A 26,952-nucleotide genomic window follows, 5' to 3' on the forward strand; every position below is an offset into this window, starting at 1 on the left:
AGTTTGGATAGAAGATATTAAGGAAAGATGAAAGCCACAAGGCCGTACTCTGATCTTGAGCCAAAATCGCCCAAGATGGAAAGCCGAAATGTAAATTCAACACTATATAAATACCGTTTCTGAACGTGTGTTCACAGGTTTGCACCGCATGTGTTTGTCTGGTGGGAGTTTTCCCAAAAGCGAGACAGAAATTCAGCTATCGCAGTCATTGAACATTACTCCTGTTAGCGTTTTGCATCATACATCGCATCATGATATATATAGATCATGTTCAAACAATGGAATGATTGGGAATTAGGAACAGCTACAAATACACACTAAACAGAGTCCTTCGCTGCACTGCTTAATGCTGAACAAAAATGCACCACGAGTTAGTGCACGGGAATGAGAGGAGGGAACACAATAGCAGACTTGCTCCAGAGCAGGTTCTGTCTTTTCCATGGACTGTCCCCATTAAATTTGAATTGGTTCAGACACGCCGGCTGATCCTTGCCTTTTCGGGGTTAGAATTGCAGTGGTTCAAAATTAGTGGTTTAGTTTCAATCAGGTACAAAAAGACAATAACACATTCAATCACTAATTAAAACCCAAGTCTTAAATCTAGTGAGTTCATCAGGATTTCAGTTATGCTGCTTTGCGTGTCGAATGTTGAAATCTAGGACTTTTGTGCGACATCAGGAAACAGGAACTAATAAATGCACCAGTGGTTGGGCTAATGGTCACTTTAAAAAAAAACCATTTAACTTATTAATAACTACTGATTAAATTGAGATCACTTGAATAATTAGTGTCATTAACTGTAGCTTCTTAAGTCAGTGGCTTTTTTTTTTGGGGGGGGCAGGAACAGAGGGGAGGGAACAATGTATTAAACAGTATCCCATGGTTTATTAGAGCCTATACATTCCCGACCACATCAATTGTTTTTATTTTTATTTGTAAACATTTTATTTCTTACCAAACTTTAGATTTTTCTCTTCTGGAAAGAGTCCAAACAATTACTACTAGCTTACGAAGAGACACAATGATTCAATGAAGTTTATTTACGCAAATAAAATCTATTGGCTCTCAAAGCCTGAGAGTTTCAAAGGTAGTATAAGGGTCAATTGGAAAGAAATAAAACTGAAATGTGAAAAAAGGATGCAGACAATACATTTTTAATGTGACTCACGGATGGGTGGCCTTAGCAAATTCTTGCGGATTGTACTAAAAGTACTGCTTTTCTCCATCCGTTATTTTTTCACATCTATTTGCCTTACACAAGGAAACGTTACTTTTGCAAAGAGAACACATGCATTTAATTTGTGTACCTGTTCCTTTGAAACAACACTGAACACTAGAGAATAATGTTTTTCTTATTGCTTCTAAAAATAATGGAGTTTATTAAAATAGTTCATCTTTATGACATGTGGTAAAAACACAGACCTTAAGAAAAATAAAAGCATAACAGCTGCATGACAACATAAGAAAGACCATCCGAATTAACATCCTTCTGCAGACAATTAAATACCTGGAAACAGTTAAATATTCTTTTCATGTCTTGAAAAATTACCCAACAAGAACTGACTCTGAACTGACAGAGACCACAGGGTTCAAGATGTTTAGATAAACTTTCAAAAATATCCAGAACCTCTGGCTATACCCGATTCACGAAATTATTGTTGGCTACTTCAATTCAAGAAATTTCCTTCTTCGGTAGAAATCAAAAAGAAAAAAATTAGTATCGAAAATTCCCTTAAAGGCTGCCTGAAGCGGCACATCAGAACATTCGAAAAATGCTATCACAGCAGTTTAAACCTTCCGGGGGATTTTGCAAAAGATTACTTTGGCCAAAACAAATTTAAATCTTAAAAGAAATAGGCACGCAAACCGACAAATCGCAAATTAAATCTCTCCTATTCAGGGTGCTGTCATTCCTCTTTTAATGATATTTCAAATAAAAGAAAATGGCATTTACAAAGTTATACGCGGCCTAAGCGGTGCAAGAGAGGAAGAAACATTTACCGGGAGAAGAAACGTCTACAGTCAAAATAGGTTACTTACAAATATTCACAAGATTCATTCTTACGGTACTGCTGCAGTTTTGTGCATGCAATGACAGTTTATAGAAGTGGAAAATGAAAACAGTCCTTTTTTATTAGAAAGACAACAGTGCACAATTTAGCCCTTGCTTGAAGGTATTAAAAAAGAGTAGAGAGATTTTTATTCCCTGGCAACCGTCACACACGCTCTCTCTCCATTCTATTTCTACTTCTGCTTCTTTCTCTACGTTCCACCTTACTATACTGATTTCCAGAGTTCTCTCCGTATTTCTTTCCCTCTCTCTGCACATCTGTGTGACGGCTCCGGGCTTCATTTTTCCTGTGCCGCTCTTCACTGGAGCTTCGACTTGGCCTTTTTCTTGTTTGCCTGCAACTGCCGTGACTTCTCCCACTCCTCTCATCCTTGCCGTGGCTCCTGCTACCTTCATTCCTTTCAGATTCCCTCTTGTCTGGGCTCTGGTTTCTCCTTTTGGACTTTCGGTCGGAACCACGGTACTGCCATTTATCATTCCCCCTAGAACTATCCTGCTTTAAAAGATGAGTCTTCTCCTTGGTTTTTTCCTTGTTGCCGTGACTACTGGAGGGCTCATTGTCAAGTTTTTTCTTCAGAGACTTTTCCTTCCCTTCAGAATCACTGCTGCTAACCTCTGAAAACTTGTCTTTTTTTCTCTTCTTAGAATACATCTTCTTTTGTGCTCCTCTCTCTTTGCTGTCACTCTCACTCTCACTGCTGCTTGCTGAAGTCTCACTGGAGGAGGAAGAGGAAGACGAGGAGGAGGAGGAGCTGCTCTTATGCTTTTTCTGCTTACTTCTGCTTTTCTTCTTTTGCAGCTTCTTCTTTCTATCCTTTCTCTTTTTTTTCTTTTTCTTTTCAAGCCGATCTAATTTTCTTTATTTTGGAAATAAAATCTCATCAGGAAAAGTGTGTCCTAAGGAACAGCCCTTCCGTTAAAGTTCATTCATTCAATCGGTCAATCATATTTATTAAGCACTTACCGTGTGCAGAGCACTGTACTAGTTTACTGCTAAAAATGGCATAATTTCAAAAGGTGCTGAATATATTTTCATTTTTTAAATAACCTAAAGCATCATAAGTAACGCTACAATAATATTGTTTTATTCCATTACAACACTATTGTGAGGACTACTGTCAAAAGAGAAACTTGCAATGTAAGGAGGTCTTAGACTGCTAGTGCAGAACTGATGGCTTGATCAACCTCACTTTGTAGTTTTTCTTTTAAAAATCCAATAACACTACTAATTTCCCCAACACATACAACCTAAAAACTCCAAGTAATCATTTGTTTTATATTAACACCGTGCAAAGTAATCCCAAAGACCAATTCTTGGAAGAGTTTTTTTTGTCTCATGCCACAATTTTAACTCCTCTTTTTTCTTTTATCACGCTTAGAAATGAGTCAGCAGTTGACACGAGTTAGAGCTAAAAATGGTGATTCTGAGCTAAAGACATCCTATAAGGCAATACTATTTGGGGCTCCTGAGAACACCCATGCGTTTAGAAATTTTTACAGTATAGCGAAAGCGACGGTTAAGTTGACCAGGTCAGTAACCATAGGAATAATAATAATAATAATAATAATGTTGGCATTTATTAAGCGCTTACTAGGTGCAAGGCACTGAGCACTGTTCTAAGGAATAAAAATATCAAAGAGGAAACCTACAGACACTTAAAGGATTTTAACCTTTCTTTTCAATTTTGATCTAGTACTTCATTAAATACAACACCCTTTGAATTTGTATACTTATCAAAATAATAAGGGAGGTATTTATGGAGTCTGGTAGCAGTCATTCAGAATTTTTAGAAGCATCTCAGAGTCTCTAGAATACTTAACTGATCTCCCATTTCTTTTCCTGGTGTAGTTTTTGAAGGGAAACGTAAACTTATTCCACTTATCATTTCTGGTATTTCTGTAGAACATTGTGAGCTCCCTCTACTGGTATTTTCTGAGCTGATGTGCAGAAAATGTGCATTCATCTAAAAAAAACCCTTTTAGAATATTTGAAAAATTCTAACATTTTAATAGGCTGAAAAAAGTTACACTGGAACAAGAAAGAGCTGTGCTTTCACAGACTGAACAATGTTTACAAATCTATTAAAAAGTTTCAGTCAATTAATGGATGTCAATCTCACATTAAAATTATGTGAATTTGTAAATTCTGAAATTCTGTAAATTCTGAAATTATGTAAATTTGGCGGAAATAAAACCACTAACCATACAATCCTAGGTATTTACCTGAGAAGTTTCTGTTTTTGTTTAGTTGACAGCGATTTTAAAAACTCAACTTCTGGGTCTTCTTCATCTTCACTTGCCACATATTCCTGCATCAATAAGGGAGAGAGTACAATTTTAGATTTTTGATTAAAGTAAGCCTCAATAAGTGAAACATTTTATAACCAATCAGTTATATTTATTGAATGCTTACTGTCTGCACAGCACTGTTACCAAGTGCTTGCACGTGGACAAGAGAGTTAGTAGGCAAATTTTTTTCCCTCGAGGAGCTAACAATCTAACAGAGGACCCAGACACAAAACTAATTTAGAAACGGGAGGAAGAAGGAAAGTGGCACTTAGCATCATCATCATCAATCATATTTATTGAGCGCTTACTGTGTGCAGAGCACTGTACTAAGCGCTTGGGAAGTACAAGTTGGCAACATATAGAGACAGTCCCTACCCAACAGTGGGCTCACAGTCTAAAAGAGTGCTTAGGTAACTCCACGGTTTAGTGGAAAGAACAGGGGTCTAAGAGTCAGAGGATGTGCGTTCTAATCCTGGCTCTGCCATTTATCCGATGTATGTATGACCTTGGGCAGGTCATTAACTTCTCTGTGCCTTAGTTACCTCATCTGTAAAATGGGCATTAAGACTGTGAACCCAGTGTGAGACAGGGACTGTGTCCAACCCGATTATCTTGTATCTGTCCCAGTGCTTGGAACAACGCCTGACACATATTAGCTCTTAACAAATGCCACTCAAAAAAAAAAAAAAAAAGTAATGAGGTATGTCCAAATGGGCTACGGGTGGCTATGACTTTGAAATAAACTGCACTACAGGAACCTAATCCAGCTTCCTCCTTGTTTTAAAATGATATTTATTAAGCACTTACTATGTGCCAGGCATTGTTCTCAGCATTGGGGCAGATACAAAGTAAGCTCACAGTTTTAATCCCCATTTTCAGATGAGGTAACCGAGGCACAGAGAAGGGAAGTGATTTGCCCAAGGTCACACAGCAGACAAGGGGCAGAGCCAGGATTAGAACCCCAGTCCTTCCTACTCCCAGGTCTATGTTCTTCCCACTAGGCCAAAGAATTAAGTGTTGGGGAGAAAACATTTAGCACACTACTGAAAAGGAATATACTGCATCAACAGGGAAGCAAACATCAGAGAAGCAGCGTGGCTCAGTGGGAAGAGCCCGGGCTTTGGGGTCAGGGGTCATGGGTTCAAATCCCAGCTCCGCCAATTGTCAGCTGTGTGACTTTGGGCAAATCACTTCACTTCTCTGGGCCTCAGTTCCCTCACCTGTAAAATGGGGATGAAGACTGTGAGACCCCAGTGGGAAAACCTGATCACCTTGTAACCTCCCCAGTGCTTAGAACAGTGCTCTGCACATAGTAAGCGCTTAATAAATGCCATTATTATTATTATTATTATTTACATGCAGGAGCCATTTTCAGCTGAACCCTTTCATGAAGGATACTGACAGCAGGTGGGCTAGGGAGACTAATTCCTATTTATTGAGCACGTACTCTGTACAGAACACTGTACTAAGCACTTGGCTGTGTACAATATAACAGAGACACATTCCCAGCCCACAATATCCCCTTCCATACTGGGTCAACTCCCAACCTTTGCTTACGGTTTTACTTAAATTTGAAAAATTCATAACAAAAAGAGTCAGGGAGCCCAAAAAAGGGACTTCCACATGTATCACCTTAAAAAACCAACCCTGAGAGAAATTTTGCCATAAACCGAATTCTTGAAGTACTTAATCCTTCCTTAATAATGCTGAGACAATCACATAGTGTATTCAAATAGTGAAAATAAATATCTTAAATTTTTGTGTTGGGTGATTTTTTTTGGTTTTTTTTTTTTAGGTTTTAAACATTCCATCCTTCTCTTTGGTTTATATCCAAAGCCCCCCTAAGGGGTAAGAAAGCAAATAAAAGCCCTTATGTCAGTTGTGGGAGACATTTCATCTCTACTAACCTAGCTGAGACATTTAATTTATTCAAATACGTGTTGAAAAGTCATTTCCTATTTGTCATCTTAGTTAAAACAATAAAGAAGCAAAAACTACAATAAGTTTCAGGACATTTTCCATTACTCTATCATGCCTTCCTATGGATATGCATATTGAAAAACACTAAGTAGCAATTCACAAGCAATCACATTTAGATTTGTAGACATTTTCAGCTTACTGATAAAAAGATCATTACCTGTGATGGATCATTTGCGGTCAAGTTTCTCCCCAGTACATTTCGTTTCAGCGCAAACCCACTGTTTCTCATCTCCGCTATTAGCTCGGAGGGGTGCATTGATGGGCCTGTTCACAAAAATCACAGTTTGAATGTATCATTTAGATCTCTCTACCTTTTTCGGACTCCACAGTAGGAATGCAGTTGAAGCTTTGTTAAGGAAAATCACAACTAAATCAACTCAATAATCTTCTGCTGAGCAAATAATCAGATATGATTTTCTAAAACAGCAGTGTGGAGATTCAGAATAGAAAATAATTGCATTTTTCTTTACGTGCAAGGGGATTCTCTTCTTATGTAACTTTGTCATATTGAAAAAATACACTTAGGCATTGTCTGGTCGTAGGTTTTGGGTGAGAGAAAAAAAAGACAGGAGACTTCACCACATTTCTGTGAAACTTTAAAGTCACACTGCCCAATAAAATGCAATTAAACATGGCCACAAGTGTCATTTTTTAAAGAATAACTTTCAATCCAAAATGCCACATTTTACACAAAAACCAAGTGGCTTTTGAATTTATTTCTGTCAGGTCTTTTGTTAATTTTTTTTATGGTATTTGTTAAGCACTTACCAAGTACTATACTAGGGGTAGATACAGGTAATCAGGTTGGACACAATCCATGTCCCACATGGACTCACAGTCTTAATCCCCATTTTACAGATGAGGTAACTGAGGCACAGAGAAGCTAAGTAGCTTGCCCAAGGTCGCACAGTGGGCAACTGGTGGAGTCAGGATTAGAACCCAGGTCCTTCTGACTCTCAGGCCTACGCTCTATCCACTAGGCCAAACTATTCATGAAAATAGAAGCCAGAACAAACTAAAAAGCTCTAAAGTACCATCTTAATTCTATGTCTATACCAAGAGTTCGAAGATTCAGTTGCCAGTTTCCTTCGGTGACACAAAATTCGGGCTGGCCTCTGAGAACTAGAGCTGACCATTGTTCTTGTGGGACCGGCTTGGGCCCATTGCCTTCAAGCCTTCATTTTTACCCGAACAAATGGCTAGGAAAACAAAACCATATTGCTGATTGTGTGTCACAAGAGAAAGATGTTGGCAGCAAGCAGTGGCACTGGTGCAGGCCAAGGGAGGATGGGGCCACAGCAAACTGTCATCTTCCGCCTTGAAGACTTGCCACTTCTCAAAGTCATTTAGGGAAACTCGTGATTCAATACCAACAAAATCTTGTAGCCAGTTCAATTTTTCAAGAAGTGATTAACTAACTAGACTACAATCCATACTTTTGGTTCTCTCATAGATGTCACAAGGGCACCTATCACACGGTTTTTCCAAATATACTACTGGGACTGTTGGAGATGATACTAGGTTGGCTTGGACCATCTGTTTGATCCAGTAATAGCAGAGCTGATGATGGTCTTATGCTTTGAACCACTTCACTGCTCATTAGCATCTCCACTAGAAGGTGCTTGGGAAGAGAAAGATGGAACTGAAATGAAAATAAAAATTTGTTAGGTATTACGTGCTAAGCACTGTGCTCTGTGCTGGGGCTGACAAGAGATCATCAGATCCTGCCCACGTAAGGGGAGAGACGACAGCATGCATTTAATCCCCATTTTACTGATGAGGAAACTGAGGTAAAGAGAAGTCAAGGTCCCATGGCAGGTAAATTGCGGAGCTGGGACTCGTTAATTTTGCTCCTTGATGGGTTGCTAAAGAGATTCTCCATCCTTCTCCTGTTCATGTAAAATGCAACTACTGCACCTTTGATAAAATTTGTTCAGGGGCCATCATAGTAATCATTTGTAGTTTAGAGGAAGAACTTATCAATACAGTACAATCTCATTTATCCTGGTGACAGGTGGCCCAGTGGGAAACTGAACCATGCAGCCTGGGAAACCTTCAGTTCCAAGCCTAGCTGCCTTCCCTGTCTGTCAACTGAGGGGCTCCAGCGGACTTCGTTGCCTTGGGTCTGTCTCCCACCTGCTTCCACAAACCACTGTCCTTCTCACTGGCCGAGAGCGCCTCGGACCTGCCTCTGATGCTTTCAGCTGGCTGATTGCTTATCATCATCAATCGTATTTATTGAGCGCTTGCTATGTGCAGAGCACTGTACTAAGCGCTTGGGAAGTACAAATTGGCAACATATAGAGACAGTCCCTACCCAACAGTGGGCTCACAGTCTAGAGTCAAAAGCTTATCTGCTTCTGTACCACCCTGGGCCTGCCACCTGGCTCCTTGTGAGCAGGGAATCTGTCTGTTATATTGTTCTCTCCCAAGCATTTATTACAGCACACAATAAGTGCTCAACAAATATGATTGACGGACTGACTAGTAATAATAATTATGGTATTTGTTAAGCACTTAGCATGTGCCAAGCATTGTTCATCATCATCATCATCATCATCATCAATCGTATTTATTGAGCGCTTACTATGTGCAGAGCACCGTACTAAGCGCTTGGCAAGTACAAGTTGGCAACATATAGAGACAGTCCCTACCCAACAGTGGGCTCACAGTCTAAACGGGGGAGACAGAGAACAAATCCAAACAAACTAACAAAATAAAATAAATAGAATAGATATGTACAAGTAAAATAAATAGAGTAATAAATATGTACAAAAATATATACATATATACAGCTGCTGTGGGGAAGGGAAGGAGGTAGGATGGGGGGATGGAGAGGGGGGTGAGGGGGAGAGGAAGGAAGGGGTTCAGTCTGGGAAGGCCTCCTGGAGGAGGTGGGCTCTCAGTAGGGCCTTGAAGGGAGGAAGAGAGCTAGCTTGGTGGATGGGCAGAGGGAGGGCATTCCAGGCCCTAAGCACTGAGGTGGATACAAGCAAATCGGGTTGGACACAGTCCCTGTCCCACCTGGGGCTCACAGTCTCAATCCCCATTTTACACCTGAGATAACTGAGGCACAGAGAAGTGACTCACCCAAAGTCACACAGCAGACAAGTGGCGGAGCTGGGATTAGAAGCCTTCTGCCTCCCAGGCTCCAGGCTCTATCCACTATGCCACACTGCTTCTCCTGACTGTCGACTATCTTCCCTGCCATTCTCTTGGCACCAAACCTGGACTCTCCTGATTTTTGCATATCGAGATGGTACCTGATAGAGCTGGATATAGGAGGTTGAGCCTTTCTCCTATACAACAGCAGCTAGTTAAAAAAAAGTCAGCTAACCTCAAATAACTTAGCACAGCTTCATGGTTTACAATTTACAAAAGATGGAAATTTCTGCACTGAAATTTCAGAACCACAGTTGCTCCCTGGTTACTTCATTAGATGTCAAATAAATCTGGCAAACTGGCATGCTAAGAATCAAGATGAAAAACCACTCAGTATTCCACTCGAATAGAAGGCCAAGGGCTTTTCCATTCCGATGAGGTTTCTAATTTCATCAGTGTTCATCAAAAGATGTGTAATTTTTGAAACATGTTTTAGAAAACATGCTTTCATTTTTTATTCCTTTACTTAAAAAAACCACTTCAACAAAGTTCATTCCCCCATTTTAGATTAGGCAGCCATCACTGGCCAGCTACCACACAAATTTTTCTAACATTAATTTTTAAAAAATGTAACCGAGTCAACTATGCACCGTGCATATCTATACAGTAATCTACCTCAAAAATCTGATTTCATAATTATCAATTGGCAGTAATTGTAAAGTAGCAGTGAACTGGTGAATAATACCAGGATATACTATTTCCTAGTTCGTGAAAAGTGTTATAAAGAGTGTAGGCAGGGAAGTATATGAATGAATTTGGGTTACCAAAAGATAAATGTTTTGTCATTACCACTAAATCTTGCAGTTGGAAAAGATGATTAATGGGGTTTAGTTTGGTTGAGATGATATTGCTTCATATTGTATTATTTATTAAGCAGTTATATGCACATCATGTTGTATTGACAGTTCTTAATTAAAGACATGGTTCCTGCCCTTGGGGCATTTACATTTTAAAGACAGATGTACAATATTTGTTTTCCAAAGTATAAGGGAGTAGTGGAAGGGACGAGTTTATAAATGCTCATGTGAGTTATAGGCTTGCTATTTGGGGGGTATTTCTGTTTTCCTTCTGGTTAGAGGCAGAGGAGTGGAAATATGAAAGAAGAGGTAGGGGGAAGTAATTAAAGAGACCTCAGGGAGGAGGGAGTCCTTGATTTTGGCAGAGGGGTGCCCAAGGACAAGCAGTAGGACAAGAGGAGGAGGAGGAGGAGCTGGGAATCAAGAAAGAGGAACAATGACAAGGAGCCCAAAGGGTAGGCTCCTTTGTTCCCGCGGTCTCAGTGCTGATGACTACCACTGGCTGCTCTCATTTGGAAAGCCAGCGGGTAGAGAGAAATTGACTGGATGACTTTCACTCACTCCACCCAATGCAATGGAGTCCCTGGGACTTACTTCCACCCTTCCCTAGCTGCTGCATCCCACTTCTGGAGGAGATAGCCAGCTGGGTTTCACCAGAACTCTTGACACTGAATGATTTTTTTTTGTTCTGGTAGTTCACATCAATCAGTCATTTATTGAGCACTAACTGTGTGCAGAGCACTGTGTACTCAGCACTTGGGAGAGCAGAGTTGATAGGCACGTTCCCTGCCCACATGGAGCTTATATGCTAGAGGGGAACTTGCAGAACATGATATCTTTTCCATTAGTTCTCGTCTGTCCCGCCATCGACCCCCGGCCCACGTCCTCCCCCGGGCCTGGAATGCCCTCCCTCTGCCCCTCCGCCAAGCTAGCTCTCTTCCTCCCTTCAAGACCCTGCTGAGAGCTCACCTCCTCCAGGAGGCCTTCCCAGACTGAGCCCCTTCCTTCCTCTCCCCCTCGTCCCCCTCTCCATCCCCCCGTCTTACCTCCTTCCCTTCCCCACAGCACCTGTATATATGTATATATGGTTGTACATATTTATTACTCTATTTATTTATTTATTTATTTTACTTGTACATATCTATCCTATTTATTTTATTTTGTTAGTATGTTTGGTTTTGTTTTTTGTCTCCCCCCTTTAGACTGTGAGCCCACTGTTGGGTAGGGACTGTCTCTATATGTTGCCAATTTGTACTTCCCAAGCGCTTAGTACAGTGCTCTGCACATAGTAAGCGCTCAATAAATACGATTGATGATGATGATGATGATTAGTGGTTATAGGGAGAATAGAGAAGATCAGAAATGAATCCTTGGCTGTTCCTAGGTTATACTTTTCTGATTTGTGATCACATTCTGAATGGTAAGTGACACTTTTAGGAATTACTCTGCTAATATACATTAAATACAAGGAGTTCTGTATAAACAGCACTGTGTCATGCCAGGGATTCTGACTCCAAAGCCCGGGCTCTTTCTTTGACCTCTGACTCCAAAGCCCGGGCTCTTTCCACTCAGCCACGCTGCTTCTCTGCATATCTGCAGAGTGTTTTAGTGTACAGTAATGGATCTAACCATTTTCAAGAATATCTGAACAACAGAGGTTGTTTCTAACAATAGTCAATCAGTGGTATTTATTGAGTACTCTCAGAAGCCTAGTTCCCAGTGCCTTGCTCTGCTGATTATGGGGTAAAAAAAATCTTGCCTTACTGAGAATATCTCCAAAAATCCAAGCCAATCAGGCAGCCCAGGACATTGGCTGCTCAGAAGCAGAAGCACTGTTTGCAGCAGCACTGGTTTCTAAGCACCTCTATTACGATGCCACAGCCCACCACAAATGGAAATATAAAGGTTGCTTTATATTTAACAAATTTAACAAATTTACCATGAAACTAATGCTGCTCCAACTGCTGCAGTGTGACAACTGTCGTCACTGTCATCGTTAAATTCAAAGCCCAATTACAAGCATGCACTCATATGTGCCTACTTAAGGAAAGAACTGGCATTTGATAATATGGCATGTTCTGGGGCCAAACTTTCTAGATACTTCTTTATGAGTGTGCCAAAATATGACAAAATGTAAACTTTCCATACTTCTAGCTTGATCTAGAAATACAATGACTTCTCGCTCAGCCTCTGTTGTGGTGGGGAATATAAGTTAACTGTATTAAGGAAGTTATATATACTCACAAATATACATTATACTCACAAATTCCCATTTAGTTGAAAATTTAACTGATGATGCAGAAAGCAGAATGGAATATAATGCCTTCACCTACAGTGTATGGTTCTGAATGACAGGCAGCAATAAAAGCTAGTTTTTCTTGCAAACAATGTTGTTGGAAGGTGATAATAAGGTTCCGGTTTTATGCCGGCACACTATAAAAGCAGGGTTTCAAGTTTCATTGCCTTTTGTGGATGTGTTAGACAATTAAAGTAAATGAAATGTACAGTTTTACTTTACATTACGTATTTAATAGAGATCAAATTGGCCTTCTTAGACATGAACTTGAATAAGAGCAGTGAGAAGCCTTATTGTTCTCCATAGCCACTAAGATGAACTGGCAGTGTATCAGGAAAATTCCCAGTATGCAGCGATTTTTATTACAACCCTGTACAATTGGTTCTTGTGTAACCTTTAGAAAAATCATATGTAAAACATTTTAATCTTTATAAATAAAAATCACCCACACACTTTATTAATAGCTTGGTTCACTTTTTTCCTTAAGGTTTACATACCACTTGTTCTTTAAAACTGAGGTTTTTTTTTTTAAGGTGACTTTCCACCGCCTTTCTTGGAAACAAAAGCTGTGATATTAGGAGTGGTTTATTTGATGTAGTTGATAATTCTCCCTATTCATAAATCCATTTTCTGAGTCCAATCTTATTAATATTTCTCCAAAACTTCCTTTTATACTTCCTGTTGGGGTAGCTGCTGGGAAGATTTCTTAAAAAAAAGAGAAACTATGTAAATATAACCTCTGGGCTCCAGATTAATCTCAGATTTTGTTTTATTTCTGGAAGGGCTTTTGTATTTTGTTTAAGCTCATAACTCATAAATGATTGTACCTGAATAGAGATTAGAGCCTCTTGAAATAGTTGAAAGCCAATGTGACACCAAATCAAATCATGCCTTTCTCTACTTTCCGTAATGTTTTTGCAGCTTTTTCTTATGTTTTGCCTATATATGCTGCATGTTAAATATCTCAGTACTCTTTTAATGATGAAATTTGCTTTACTACTCATTGTCTGGCCCTACTTGAGAGAAACCAAGCAATATTCTTTACTCATTATTATAGTTTAGTAGGTACCCAAAGTGAACTTCAGTCATACCTAATCCTTCTTCTTACTTAATACTCACACTCTCCATTCGTTCACAAGCACATTTATACAGACCATGCTGCCACTCCAGTGAGTGGGAAACTAAAAGTAAATTAACTACTAGGAAGCAACTAGGCAGAGTTTTGAGATGCATATCGTATCAGATTCAAGCTCCTTCTATAATAGAGGAATAGGCTACATAGACCAGGGGGCGGCAAGGCATGAAGCTCTCCAAAATTTCAGTAGTGGTTGATCCTATTCCACAAAACACAGAATAAAGAAACAGCACAGCCTCGTTGCTAGAGCTAGGGTCTGGGAATTTGAAGGATGTGGAGATTAATCCCGGCTCTGCCGCTTGTCTGCTGTGTTATCTTGGGCAAGTCATCTAAACTTCTCTCTGCCCTCAGTTACCTTATCCATAAAATGGGGATAAAGACCGTGAGCCCCATTGTGGGATAAGGACTTTGGCCAACCAGATTAGCTTCTATCTACCCCAGCACTTAGTACAGGGCGTGGCATGTAGTAAGAGCGTAACAAATACCATAAAAAATTGAGCAGCTGAACTTGCTGTGTAATTCTGTTTAGTAGGTGTACTGTTGCTCAAGGATTGTATCCAAAGGGCTGACATCAGTGGCTCAGTATCAACTAGGGAGTGGCATCCCACAGGGATGGGAGCAGTTCTATTACAAACACTCGTTTCTTCCCTTAATGTGTGTTTTTATTCTGAGCTTTGAATAGATGGCCGTGAGGGAATTAGGGAACACTCTTCTGACAAAATACCTGTGTTTGGATGGAACGTGATATGATGTAGGAAGAAACGGATGCATGTGGGCACCGGCCCCCATCAAGATGCGTACACTACTACACCATGAGCATTCCATGGCACAGGTTTGTCAGGAAAGAAAACCCTGCACCATCGGAGAACTGAGTGAATCTGTACCTACCCTTCAGTTCACTTCACTTCTCTGGGCCTCAGTTCCCTCATCTGGAAAATGGGGATTAAGACTGTGAGCCCCACGTGGGACAACCTGATCACCTTGTAACCTCCCCAGTGCTTAGAACAGTGCTTTGCACATAGTAAGCGCTTAATAAATGCCAGCATTATTATTATTATCACCCTGGGTGAGGGAACTGAAGGAATGTTCACAAGTTTGCAGATGATACTACATTCAGGAGGTTGGCCACATTTTGGAAGACAGGGGAAAAATTTGAAGAAATTTAGACATATTGGAAAAGTGGTCCTGCAAAACAAGATGAAATTCAGTAAACAGAGGGACAAAAAAACCCCAGTGTGTGACGAGGAAAGACTGGATAGACATAAATACAGCAGAAGTGACCCAGGACCCACATTTGGCCAGAGTGGATTATAACAGCAATGAAATGTTATTTTTTAAGAACGCTAACAAAAAACTGGGAAATACCAACATGCGAACGGCATGCAGGAATTGGAAAATAATCTTTGTACTGCACTAGGAACTGGTTGACACCTTATTAAGAGTATTTTGTCCATTTTGAAATGGTGATCCAGAGAAGGGTTTCAAAATTGATCCCGGGAAAACAAGTCCTTTCATGAGAGATGATGAATGAAATGAAAGGAATTTACTGAAAGGAATTGAGAGCTGTTCAGCTTAGGGAAGAGAAGGCTAAGGGGCATCTCAAAATTGCCTTTAAAGTATGTGAAGAACTTTAATAAAATAACCATTTGTTCTCTAAGACCAATAAAGCCTGAAACAAGAGGAGAAAATGGGTATGTTAAAGCATGAGAGATTTCAGTTGGGCCTAAGGAAGACTGAAATGATACAAAAAAACGCATGACATCTGTCCTTCCCAAATCCTTTCCTCCTTCTAACAATCAATCAATCAATCAATGATGGCATTTTCTAAGTCCTTAATGGGTGCAATAAAACAGAGTTAGCTGATCCAATCCCTGCCCTCAAGGAATTTACAGTCTAGCCGGACTGTAAATGGGATTCTACTCACCTAACTTTCCCATGGGTTGACAATATCACCAGCCTCCCTGCTTCTCAAGCTCACAGCCTTGGCATTATCCTTGACTTCATCCTTTCCTTCAGCCCTCACATTCAGTAGCCCAGTGCTTAGAACAGTGCTCGGCACATAGTAAGCACTTAACAAATACCAACATTATTATTAGCCATTAAACCCCATTGTTTCTTCCTCCATATTTCCAGGATCCATCCCTTCTTCTCCATCCAGGTCACTTCGCTGGTCCAGGTATCATATCCTGGCTTGACTACTGCAAGCCAGTCAGCCTCCAGTTTCTCCCCTCTCCAGTCCAGATCATTTATCTAAACCATTGTTCTTTAAATGTTTCCCCACTCCTCAAACGCTTGCAGTGGCTGCCAATTCCTCTCTGTTTCATGCAGAAGCTGCTGAATTAGCTCTCTTCCTCCTATTTAGGCACATCTCCTCCAAGAATTATTCCCTAAGCCCTCCTCTCCTCTTCTCCCACTCCTTTCTGTGCCACTCTTACTTGCTCCTTCACTCATCCTCCCTCCCATTCCCACAGCACGTATGTACATATCTGTAATTTATTTATTTATATTGTCTGTCTCTCCCTCTAGGTGTGAGCTTGTTGTGGGCAGGAATGTGTCTGTTGTTATAGTGTGCTCTCCCAAGCACTTAGTACAGTGCTTGGCACATATCAAGTGCTCAATAAATACAATTGAATGAATGAATACTTATTCACTTTTAATCCCAGCTCACACTCTCCGTTCCATCCATGCTGACCTACTCACTGGGCCTCCTTTGCGTATTACCTGCTGCCAACCTCTCCCTCATCACCCTCGCCACTGCTTGGAAGTCCCTCCCCATTCATATCTGGCAGACCAGTTCTCTCCATCTTCAAAACTCTTCTGACATCACATCTCTAGGAAATTAAATTCTAATCTTCCCGCCTGCCACATCAGTACTTTCACACCGCCTTGGCACTTAAGTATCCACAAGGAGTGATAGCACTTATATACACATACTTTATATATATTTCCTTTTTTTATACTTCCTGTAATTTACTTCAGGGTCAATCTCCCCCATTAGATTTTGAGCTCTTTCAGGGCAGGTACTATGTCCACTAGTTCTACTGTACTCTCACTAGAGCTATATACAGTACTCCACCCAAAGTAGGTGCTCAATAAATATGGTTGGTTGATTGAAATGGGCTATTAAGGAGGTTAGGAATTTTATTTTCTGGAGGTCTGAAAGTATCAAGTGCTTGACCTAACATTTGCTTTGGTTTGACAAGCTTCGTCTGGTCTTCTTCTATATGGGTTTAAAGCTTTTTTTTTTTAAAAAAAAAAAAACTTAGCCTCTTTTCATTTAAGGAGTACATCTGGTTCCCAGACATGTCCACGATCTATAATAAAAGCTAAAGATGTTCTAGCTGACTGATATTTTGAACAAAACCTCAGATACTAATTAATCTTTTTAAAAACATATGAGACATACCTTTTTATCATACTTTCAAGGAGAACCTGCTTATGTGATTGAATATTTCTACGTATGAAATATTCGCCTTCAGATTTAAAGTACTTAATGGTCACCCTAGTGTGATTCTAGATTCCCTGGGGAGTTCTCGGGGTTGATTTGGGGATACCAGAAGTGTCTGTGTGCTTGCCAAGTTTCTGCGATGGCCAAGGGCTACTCAAGCTTTTCCTGAATTACCATACACAACTTTCTGGCCAAGTGGCTGATTTGGACAGTGTCAAATGAGTTTTTTGTTCAACCATCTCCTCCAGGGTCAGAAGCAGCTTTCAGGCAGAAGTAGGTGGGGGAGTCCTGTAATTGTGGGGAATAATAATAATAATGGCATTTATTAAGTGTTTACTATGTGCAAAGCACTGTTCTAAGCGCTGGGGAGGCTACAAGGTGATCAGGTTCTCCCATGGGGGGCTCACAGTCAATCCCCATTTTACAGATGTGGTAACTGAGGCACAGAGAAGTTAAGTGACTTGCCCAAAGTCACACAGCTGACAAGTGGCGGAGCCAGGATTTGAACCCATGACCACCGACTCCAATGCCCGTGCTCTTTCCATTGAGCCACGCTGGTTTGCCAATAGTTCTCTCTCATTAGCGTGAGCTCTCGCCCACATCCTGCCTCTGGTCTGGAATGCCCTCCCTCTTCATATCTGACAAACAATTTTTCTCGCCACCTTCAAAGCCTTATTGAAGGTACATTTCCTCCAAGAGGGCTTCCCTAAGTCCTCTTTTCCTCTTCTCCCCCTTCTTTCTGTGTCAACCTGACTTGCTCCCTTTATTCATCCCCAGTCCCAGCCCCACAGCACTTATGCACACACATATAAGTAATTTTATTTATATTAATGTCTGTCTCCCCCTCTAGACTGTAGGCTCATTGTGGGCAGGGAATATGTCTGTTATATTGTACTCTCCCAAGCACTTAGTAAAGTGCTCTGCACACAGTAAGTGCTCAATAAATACGAGTAAGTGCTCCCTCTGGTATAAACTGAATCGGACGATAGGGGAAAAAGGGTGAAGGAAAGACAACTGGAATCTGCACTTCTAAAAGATGGCATTTCCCTTACTCCCTCTCCCTTCTTCTATGTCAGCTGTGCACTTTGATCTGTACCCATTAAACACTTGATATGCATCCCACCCTCAGTTCCACAGCACTTTTGTACATATCCATAATTTATTTTAATGTTTGTCTCCCTCTCTTAACTATAACCTCCTGGTGGTTAGGGAATGTTGTCTACCAACTCTGATGTACCGAACACTACAGAGAGTAAGTACTTGATAAATACTATAGATTGACTGATCGAACCACAAACACATCTGTCCCACCGTGACAAAAAATCCCTACATTTGGCTTACTAATTTAAAATCTTTTGCTCTGGACAACACATTTGAAACATGCTTCCACAAACAGAACACGTCCCCTTTCAAGGAGCATCTGATTCACTTCCAGATAATTAAAAAAACTACAGCAGTGAACAGGGCCAAACGTGAGTTACAAAATGCGGAAAAAAGTGATTTAAATCATTAATTATCCAACACCAGATTAGCCATAGTATGGCTGGAGCTCAGATACAGATGGTGCAAGGAGACCCCGACTAATTGTCTGGTATGTAGAGGTAGGTCACGCTCAAGTTCCCCCGTCCCAATTTAATTAGGGTTAATTTGGCTTTTTTTTTAACCCTCGCCGTCAAAAATCACTTCAAATTGATTCTTGAATCCACCCTAATTCTAGCTTTTTGAGAAGAATCTGGAGTTTCTTAGGGTAATTGGCTCCTGTGGGCAGGAATCAGTGGTCGGTTTTTGCTCATCCCTTTGTACGAGTGACATCACTTTTCTTGGTTCAACATCTAGATCCCTGATTTTACAGCTGAGATTTGCACACTGTTAAATAAAATGCTAACTTTAGCAAAGATGCATTAACATGGTTCTGGGTGCTGCAGCTAGGTAGCTGTGAGGTTTATGGTTCATTTAGCCATTTGCAGCATTGGCAAATGTTGAAAAGGAATAACATTACTCTCTACCATGTATACGATGAACGTAGAAATGAAAGGTAAAATAAAATGCTAAATGCTTGAGAAAATGTTAAAACGGGTATCCGTTTTACTTGAATTGAAAAAACCCTCACTAAACCATATCATTAGTGTTAAACTGAATTTTTAAAAATCACCCAAATTATACCCTAAATATAAATCGTTGATGAATATTTTGAGGCTGTCTAGAAATAATTCTTATTCCTATTTCTACAAATTCCATTCAGCTGAAATTCTTATGGAAATTTTTCATCCCGTGATTTCTAATATATCTAGTAGTTTTGGGACAGGACCATGATGGCGTCAACTGTGAGATTAACACCTCCTTTTTTCTTTTTTAGGATAAAAGTATTATGATATTACAAAGTACGTTTTTACTGAAAACTCAATCTGGAACATTTTATTTGAATGTTGTCTGAAGATTAAAGGTAAAGAAAACTTTATCAAAAGCATTTTCAATATTAAGAACAAACCATAGTACTTTCAAAAATTAAAAGCTGATGTCTGAACTGTAACAAATGTTAAAAGGACAAATAAATGACAGATGCTGAAAGTTAATTAGAAGAACAAGGCATACGCAGAGACATCAGGCAAACCTCTACAGGTCATGGGAATACCTAGGATAGATACAAGTATATTCTGTATGGATTCATATTTACGGCTGAAAATTAAGTTCCACATATTACTTTTCCTACATCTTGAATGTGAAACGTGAAGTTAAGAAGAGCTTATCAGTGGAAAACTTATTCTAAACCAGCTTAGTCCGAAGAAGCATTTTGATTGCCTAATTTAACTTTGTAAAGGAGTAGTAAATCTTATAGTTGGTCTCTGTAAACCTCACAGCTGGAACATTCTAACACTACCTTGCAGTTTCCAGTGATCAAAGTAAGTTACTTTATGTAGGAGAGTAAGAATTTCATAATGGAAATAATGCAACACCAGGGGGTGCAGTTATCATGAAATAATTACATTTCTGGGAGATTACAGACACAAGGCTGGACCCCAGGGGTGTGATTATCCCATGATAACCACATCCACTGAAATTGCCTTATTGCAAAAATAATCTCTACTCACTGGTGAGACATTATTCAATAGGTGATTTTTTTAAAAAATGAAAAGATTGCATTTTTTACCTTGAATCTGCAAGTGGATTAGGAAATGGGCCAGTTTAGTTTTTCTCTGCATTGAAATTTAGAATACAGGATTGTTACTCCTTGCTCTTCTGCTTAACGCAGGAGGCACTGATTTTGTTTCTGAGAAATGCTTAGTTCTGATTATCACTGGATGAGTATCTACCCAGTATACTGCCATTTTGTTGAGGTTAAGTTTGCTGTTGACTGCAAGCAATTTTACTACAGCTTCTACTTAGTAATACAAACTTAACTAAGCACCTAACGGTCTTAAAAAAAACCACACCTAAATACATAATTTGCCTGAGAACTAAGTTTCTGAATTCATTAGAGAGATATTCAGGGTCATGGTCTCCAATAAGACAACGAGTGTTTCAGATCTGTTCTGGCTTGAAAATTTCTCTCCACATTTGGTTTCGTAATCTAGATGGAAAGTAAGGGAATAGTTTGGGACAATGTATGGCAACTAGACAAGAAAAAGATGTTTTTGAGGCATGAGAACTTAGAAATTAAAATGATGTGTTTCTACACAACTGTCTTACACATGCATGAATCTTTCCCACTAAAGCTTCATGCATACCACCTAATCAATCTTCAAGAACTGCTGAGGAATATTTTACAGTGAAAATCATTGGCTTGCAATTCTCAATTCTTTAAAACATGTCCAACAGGCAAAGGTTCACTAATTTGGAAGTTGTATATCTAATTACCATATTGCAATGCATGTGCTTGTGCTTGCATGTGCTTCCAGGAGATTTATTTAAGAGATTATTTATTTATTTATTTAATCTTTTAAATATTTTATTTAATATTTAAGAGATTTGATGGAAGTCAATCTTTGACCTTTCTCCAACTCCTTGAAAGAGTACAGGTAATACTTAGGCACTTAAGTATGTGAGTGGTGGGGGTGTGTTGGGGTGTGTGGAATGGACACACTTCAGTTGCCCCCAGGGGTTTTGGGGATTTCTTCCTGTCTACCGAATTTCTCTACCTCTCTCGACTCACACTCTTTCAAGAGGGAAAATATATAAGAACTAGCAGAGCACACGCAAATGTAATGCAATGCGGCATTATCACTGCAAATTTTAAAACAGGAAAGCTACCAAATGCCCCCGCTGAAGGTTTAAATTACTTTCATTGTGTAAATGTGTCATATCCAGCCAACCTGATTAGTAATAATAATAATAATGATAATGGCATTTATTAAGTGCTTTCTATGTGCAAAGCACTGTTCTAAGTGCTGGGGAGGTTACAAGGTGATCAGGTTGTCCCATGGGGGACTCGCAGTCTTAAACCCCATTTTACAGATGAGGTAACTGAGGCCCAGAGAAGTTAAGTGACCTGCCCAAAGTCACAAAGCTGACAAGTGGCGGAGTCGGGTTTAGAACTCATGACCTCTGACTCCAACGCCCGTGCTCTTTCCACTGAGCCACACTGCTTCTCTATGAATGCAGCTTTTATTAATGTGTTCTAAGTGTGCAATGAAAGTTAACATTACTATTAACAATAAATACGACTGATGATTAACACCCTCGATTTTTGTTTCTCCTTATAATAATGTTGTCCCTTGGATTTAAATTGCACACGGTAACGTTTTGGATTGATGTTTAGTGTTTAATTGAGTACACACAAATATTTAGAATAGGTTCCCAACAATTTAAATAGGCTTTTCTGCAGTTCTGTGCTTTGTTTCTTGAATTTTCTTTTAATAAAAAATTCACCATATCCAGGGTTGGAGGACAGATACAGTTTCAATTCTGGGTTTCAACTATCCCGGGCTTAACTCTAAACCACCTCCCTTGTCCCTGGGAATTTCAACAATGAATGCGTCTGTTTCTGGTATTAAGTAGGGAATGTAATCCTGGGACAGTACAATTCTCTTTCACTTATTTACCACTTACGAAGAGAAAATAAACAAAGCAGCTTCCTTTTCTTCCTGTTTCTTCCTTAGGGTCACAAAGGTGCCTGATGTTCACTGTCTGTGGGCATTTTGCATCTGTGGTCATGCCGTGTTTTCTCTCAGCTTCCTTCTAAGGTTTGCACGGTGGGGAACAGCCCAAGGAGCCTATTAACACCAGGATCTGGGGCTCAGGGCCAAAGCTAGCTGGGTTTTGCCTCCTTGCATACCCTGTTTCAGGCACAAAGTGAGTCAGACTGATCTGGGAGGCACCCGAAGCTGCTCTGGGAAGGGCAGGGGCAACTACAGATGGGCATCGATGCCCTCAGACACATGAATCTATACGGAAGCAGCGTGGCTCAGTGGAAAGAGCACGGGCTTTGGAGTCATCAATCGTCATCAATCGTATTTATTGAGCGCTTACTATGTGCAGAGCACTGTACTAAGCGCTTAAGAGTCAGAGGTCAGGGGTTCAAATGCCGGCTCCGCCAATTGTCAGCTGTGTGACTTTAGGCAAGTCACTTCTCTGTTCCCTCATCTGTAAAATGGGGATTAAGCCTGTGAGCCCCACGTGGGACAACCTGATCACCTTGTAAACTCCCCAGCGCTTAAAACAGTGCTTTGCACATAGTAAGCGCTTAATAAACACCATCATCATTATTATTATTATTAAGTCAGAAGGACCTGGGTTCTAATCCCTGCTCCACCACTTGTCTGCTGTGTGACCGTAGGCAGGTCACTTCACTTCTCTGTGCCTCAGTTACCTCATAATAATAATAATGTTGGTATTTGTTAAGCGCTTAGTATGTGCAAAGCACTGTTCTAAGCGCTGGGGTAGATACAAGTTGATCAGGTTGTCCCACGTGAGGCTCACAGTCTTAATCCCCATTTTACAGATAGGGTAACTGAGGCACAGAGAAGTTAAGTGACTTGCCCAAAGTCACACAGCTGACAATTGGCAGAGCCGGGGTTTGAACCCATGACCTCTGACTCCAAAGCCCGTGCTCTTTCCACTGAGCCACGCTGCTTCTCTGGAAGCAGATCCTCATCTGTGAAATGAGGATTACGACTGTGAGCCCAAAGTGGGACAGAGACTGTGTCCAACCCAATTACTTTGTATCGTCCTCACACTTAGGATAGTGCCTGGCACATAGCGAGTACTTAATAAATACGAGAGGGCTCGCAATATTAATCCCCATTTTACAGATGAGGTAACGGAGGCACAGAAAAATGAAGTGATTTGCTCAAAGTCACCCAGCAGACAAGTGGCGGAGTCAGAATTAGAACCCAGGTCCTTCTGATTCCCAGACCCATACTCTCTCCACTAGCAAAACTCTTCAGCAAGATTGCTGGTACAAAAAACCCCACTATTTCTGAACATAGCGTTTCGAATACAATAAATCCTTTGAAACCTGCATGATAGGAAGAGGGTGCACACAAATACTTTTCAACAGAATCAACATAATTAAGGGAATGAGGGAATGGCGTCTAGATAGAAGATGGACTGGTGAATCTGAACATCTGCTTATCACTAAGCCAGGTGTGCGCGTGATAGTGCCAGACAGACCCAGACAAGCAAAATGAGGAGAGGAAATGCAACGACCTACTTTAGAGGCTCAGACTAAGCGAACAGGATATAGTACAAAATGTAACTGATGAGAAAAATCAGGTCATCATTCGACTGCTGGGGATAGCAAGACTGTGGCATTGTCCAAGCCATGTACTACTGAATCAATCGTATTTATTGAGTCTACTCAATAAATACTACTCTAGCTAGACTGGAGTACTCTAGTCTACTACTCTTGAGTCTACTCAAGCACTGTATTAAGGGCTTGGGTGAGTACAACATAACAAAGTTGGCAGGCACATTTCCTGCCCACAACGAATTTACAGTCTACGTCGCCGCCGACCCCTCGCACGTCTTCCCTTTGGCCTGGAACACCCTCCCTCCTCAAATCCGACAGGCACTTACTCTCCCCTCCTCCTTCAAAGTCTTATTGAAGGCACATCTCCTCCAAGACGCTTTCCCCGACTAAGCCCCCCTTTCCTCTTCTCCCCACTCCCCTCTGCGTTGCCCTGACTTGCTCCCCTTATTCATCCCTCCTCCCAGCCCCACAGCACTTATGTACACATCTGTAATTTATTTATGTGTATTAATGTCTTCCTTTCTAGACTGTAATCTCATTGTGGGCAGGGGAATGTGTCTATTATACTGTACTCTCCCAAGCGCTTAGTACGGTGCCCTGCACACGGTAAGCGCTCAATAATATGACGATGAATGAAAGGGAAAGAAAGTGTGCTCAGAAGAGTGAATAAGTAACAGGGAGAAGCTGATGGAAGAAGTGCTTTCTGCTTGATGTGGAGGCAGGGAACAGATACACTTCAGTATGAGACGATTCCCTGGAAAATTGAAAATATAACATAAAACAAATGTCCAAAGCCTACCTGAACCATCACTGTTAACTGAACTGGCGTTGATTCCAGAAAGACCAAACAGAGGACACTCTCGGTCAGTGTTGACGTGACCCCATTTGTGGCACTTAATGCATCTTACATTTCGCACCTGAGGAATAATCAGCATTGCCAAGGTTATGCAAACTTTGTCGCTTCCTCACTAGTCTTACATTTGTAAGGCTTAATGTGGAATATAGCAGGAATGATTTTTTTGTATTCTAAATGCAGGTCAAGAACTTGTATTTTATTCCCAATGTCTGTCTCCCACTGTAGACAATAAGGATCTTGTCTACCAACAAGCAAGGATCTTGTCTACCAACTCGATTGTATTACACTTTTCTAGGTGTTTTATAGAGTGCTCTGCACATAGTAAGCACTCAGTACATATCATGATTGACTAACTGACCTTTTCAACCAAATTTATAAGCCCTTTAGAGCATATTCCTTAATTTCCCCTAATAATTCTCTCACCTGGTGTTAGAAATTCACTCTTATGCCTAGCTCAAATTCCTCCAGGTAAAATTTAAGTAGTAGGAACAGTTTTTATTAAGCACTTTACTAAGCACTGGGAAAGAGTATATAGTTGGGAATTAGACACGGTTCCTGTTCCCTCTGGAGGCTTGCTTTGTGACCGGGCCTCTGTGGAGAAAAGTCACTGGTCTCCATGTAACTACCCCTATACCCTGAACACAAGTTATTCCTTAGCCTTGCTTTCTTTAGGTTAAATGAGGAGCAGTCTGGGCTGGTGGAAAGAGGATGGGCCTGGGATTCAGAGGACCCGATTTCTGATCCAGGCTTTGCCATTTGTCTGCCGTGTAACTCTGGGCAAGTCCCTTAACTTCTTCGTGCCTCAGTTTCCTCATCCTGTAAAACGGTGATTCAATACCAGTTTCCCCTCCTAGACACACTACGAGCCCCATGTGGGACAGGGACCGTGTCCAAACTGATTAACTTGTATTTATCCCAGAATTCAGAACAGCTTTACCTTACTTCCATGCATTACACTGAACTTCACTCTTTTGGCTGAATAAAGCAATGGACAAACATTTGAAACATATAGTTCTACCAAAGTGCAATGAATGCTACTTGCCTGGATACCAAATGGCTGGTCTCTGATGTTCATATCATCTTTGGCATATCTATTGAGATCAGAAAATGTAAACATCACAAAAATTTGAAAATAATTCAGCCACAAATATTTGACCTTAATATAAAAAAAAAGTGTACAATCCAAACCAACCACTTTTTAAAATACTACTCCCAACTTGGAAGTACTTCCAAAAGAAACTCAGCACCTGTAACTGGTGTCCAGTCTAACAATAAGTAGAGAAGGAAGAATAAGAAATGATCCATAATATTAATAAGAAATGGTAGGCTAAACCACATTTTTTGAGGCTTAGCCTATCAACTCTGAAGCCAAATGACAGCACTAGAAAAAGCACCAATCATATAACTGAAAAGGCTACAGAGGGGAAAAAAATATTGAAGGGGAAAAAATAGAGAGGATTTCACCCAGGAAAGAAATGATTTTGTACTTTTCTCGTGGGGCGCCTTTCTGCCATTCAAATTTATATTCAGTCTCTCCTTCTGCTTCTTCTTGCTAATAATAAGGAAAAAAAGAACCTTTAAAAATGTTGAAAAACCTCAAAATAGTATCAAATTAAAATATCTTAAATTTGATTTAATTTACCTCTTTATTCTCTTGATTGAAGGTCAAAAATATAAAAACAGAAAGATGTATTAAAACCATGATATAGGCAACACTGCTTAAAGCCGAAAACTGTCATGAAACACTAGGTTAATTTTTATTTATTCCCTTGTAAAGCAAATTTTAAAATACTGAATTAAATGCCATTTAATTAAAATTGTATTGCTATTCAATGGTTCCAAATTTTCTCTAGCAAACAATTTACAGCATTCTCTAACAAGAATTTAAGGAACCGTGTATGAACTGAGAAAATGATAAATCCATCGTTTTAGGAAACCCAAGTAATAAAATATGAAGCAAGTCATAAGCTTTCCTGTTCAATTATACATTCACATGCTATTTCTTATAGTTAGTACCACTTTTAATGTTAGCTAACGATTTTCCTCTGTATTTACAAAGTATTTCTCAATCATTAGTACACACAGAAGCTTACCCTTTTTGGCTCCTGGTGGGGCTTCATACATGAAATTAAGACCGTTCTTCACACGTTCATCTCCCATAAGCAACCTAAATAGCGGGGAAAATGGCTTTACTGTTTTTCATAGTTCTGACTGTAGTGATGATTTCTCA

At 40.2% G+C, this 26,952-nt stretch overlaps 1 protein-coding gene across 1 annotated transcript in view; it reads right to left on the minus strand.

Annotated features, from left to right (window-relative positions):
* Positions 1–1,895: 1,895 nt before the first annotated feature.
* CIR1 (corepressor interacting with RBPJ, CIR1) overlaps positions 1,896–26,952 on the minus strand; it is a 31,883-nt gene continuing 6,826 nt past the window's right edge. The window contains exons 3-10 of the mRNA XM_038751567.1: positions 26,816–26,889; positions 26,365–26,375; positions 26,210–26,274; positions 25,765–25,813; positions 24,666–24,783; positions 6,498–6,604; positions 4,295–4,380; positions 1,896–2,928 (exon numbers count right to left, since the gene is read on the minus strand). Coding sequence (XP_038607495.1) covers positions 2,217–2,928; positions 4,295–4,380; positions 6,498–6,604; positions 24,666–24,783; positions 25,765–25,813; positions 26,210–26,274; positions 26,365–26,375; positions 26,816–26,889 — 1,222 coding nt within the window. The 3' untranslated portion in view covers positions 1,896–2,216. The remainder of the gene's footprint in view (positions 2,929–4,294; positions 4,381–6,497; positions 6,605–24,665; positions 24,784–25,764; positions 25,814–26,209; positions 26,275–26,364; positions 26,376–26,815; positions 26,890–26,952) is intronic.

Source organism: Tachyglossus aculeatus, chromosome 9, assembly GCF_015852505.1.
Source record: "Tachyglossus aculeatus isolate mTacAcu1 chromosome 9, mTacAcu1.pri, whole genome shotgun sequence".
Classification (NCBI taxonomy): domain Eukaryota; kingdom Metazoa; phylum Chordata; class Mammalia; order Monotremata; family Tachyglossidae; genus Tachyglossus; species Tachyglossus aculeatus.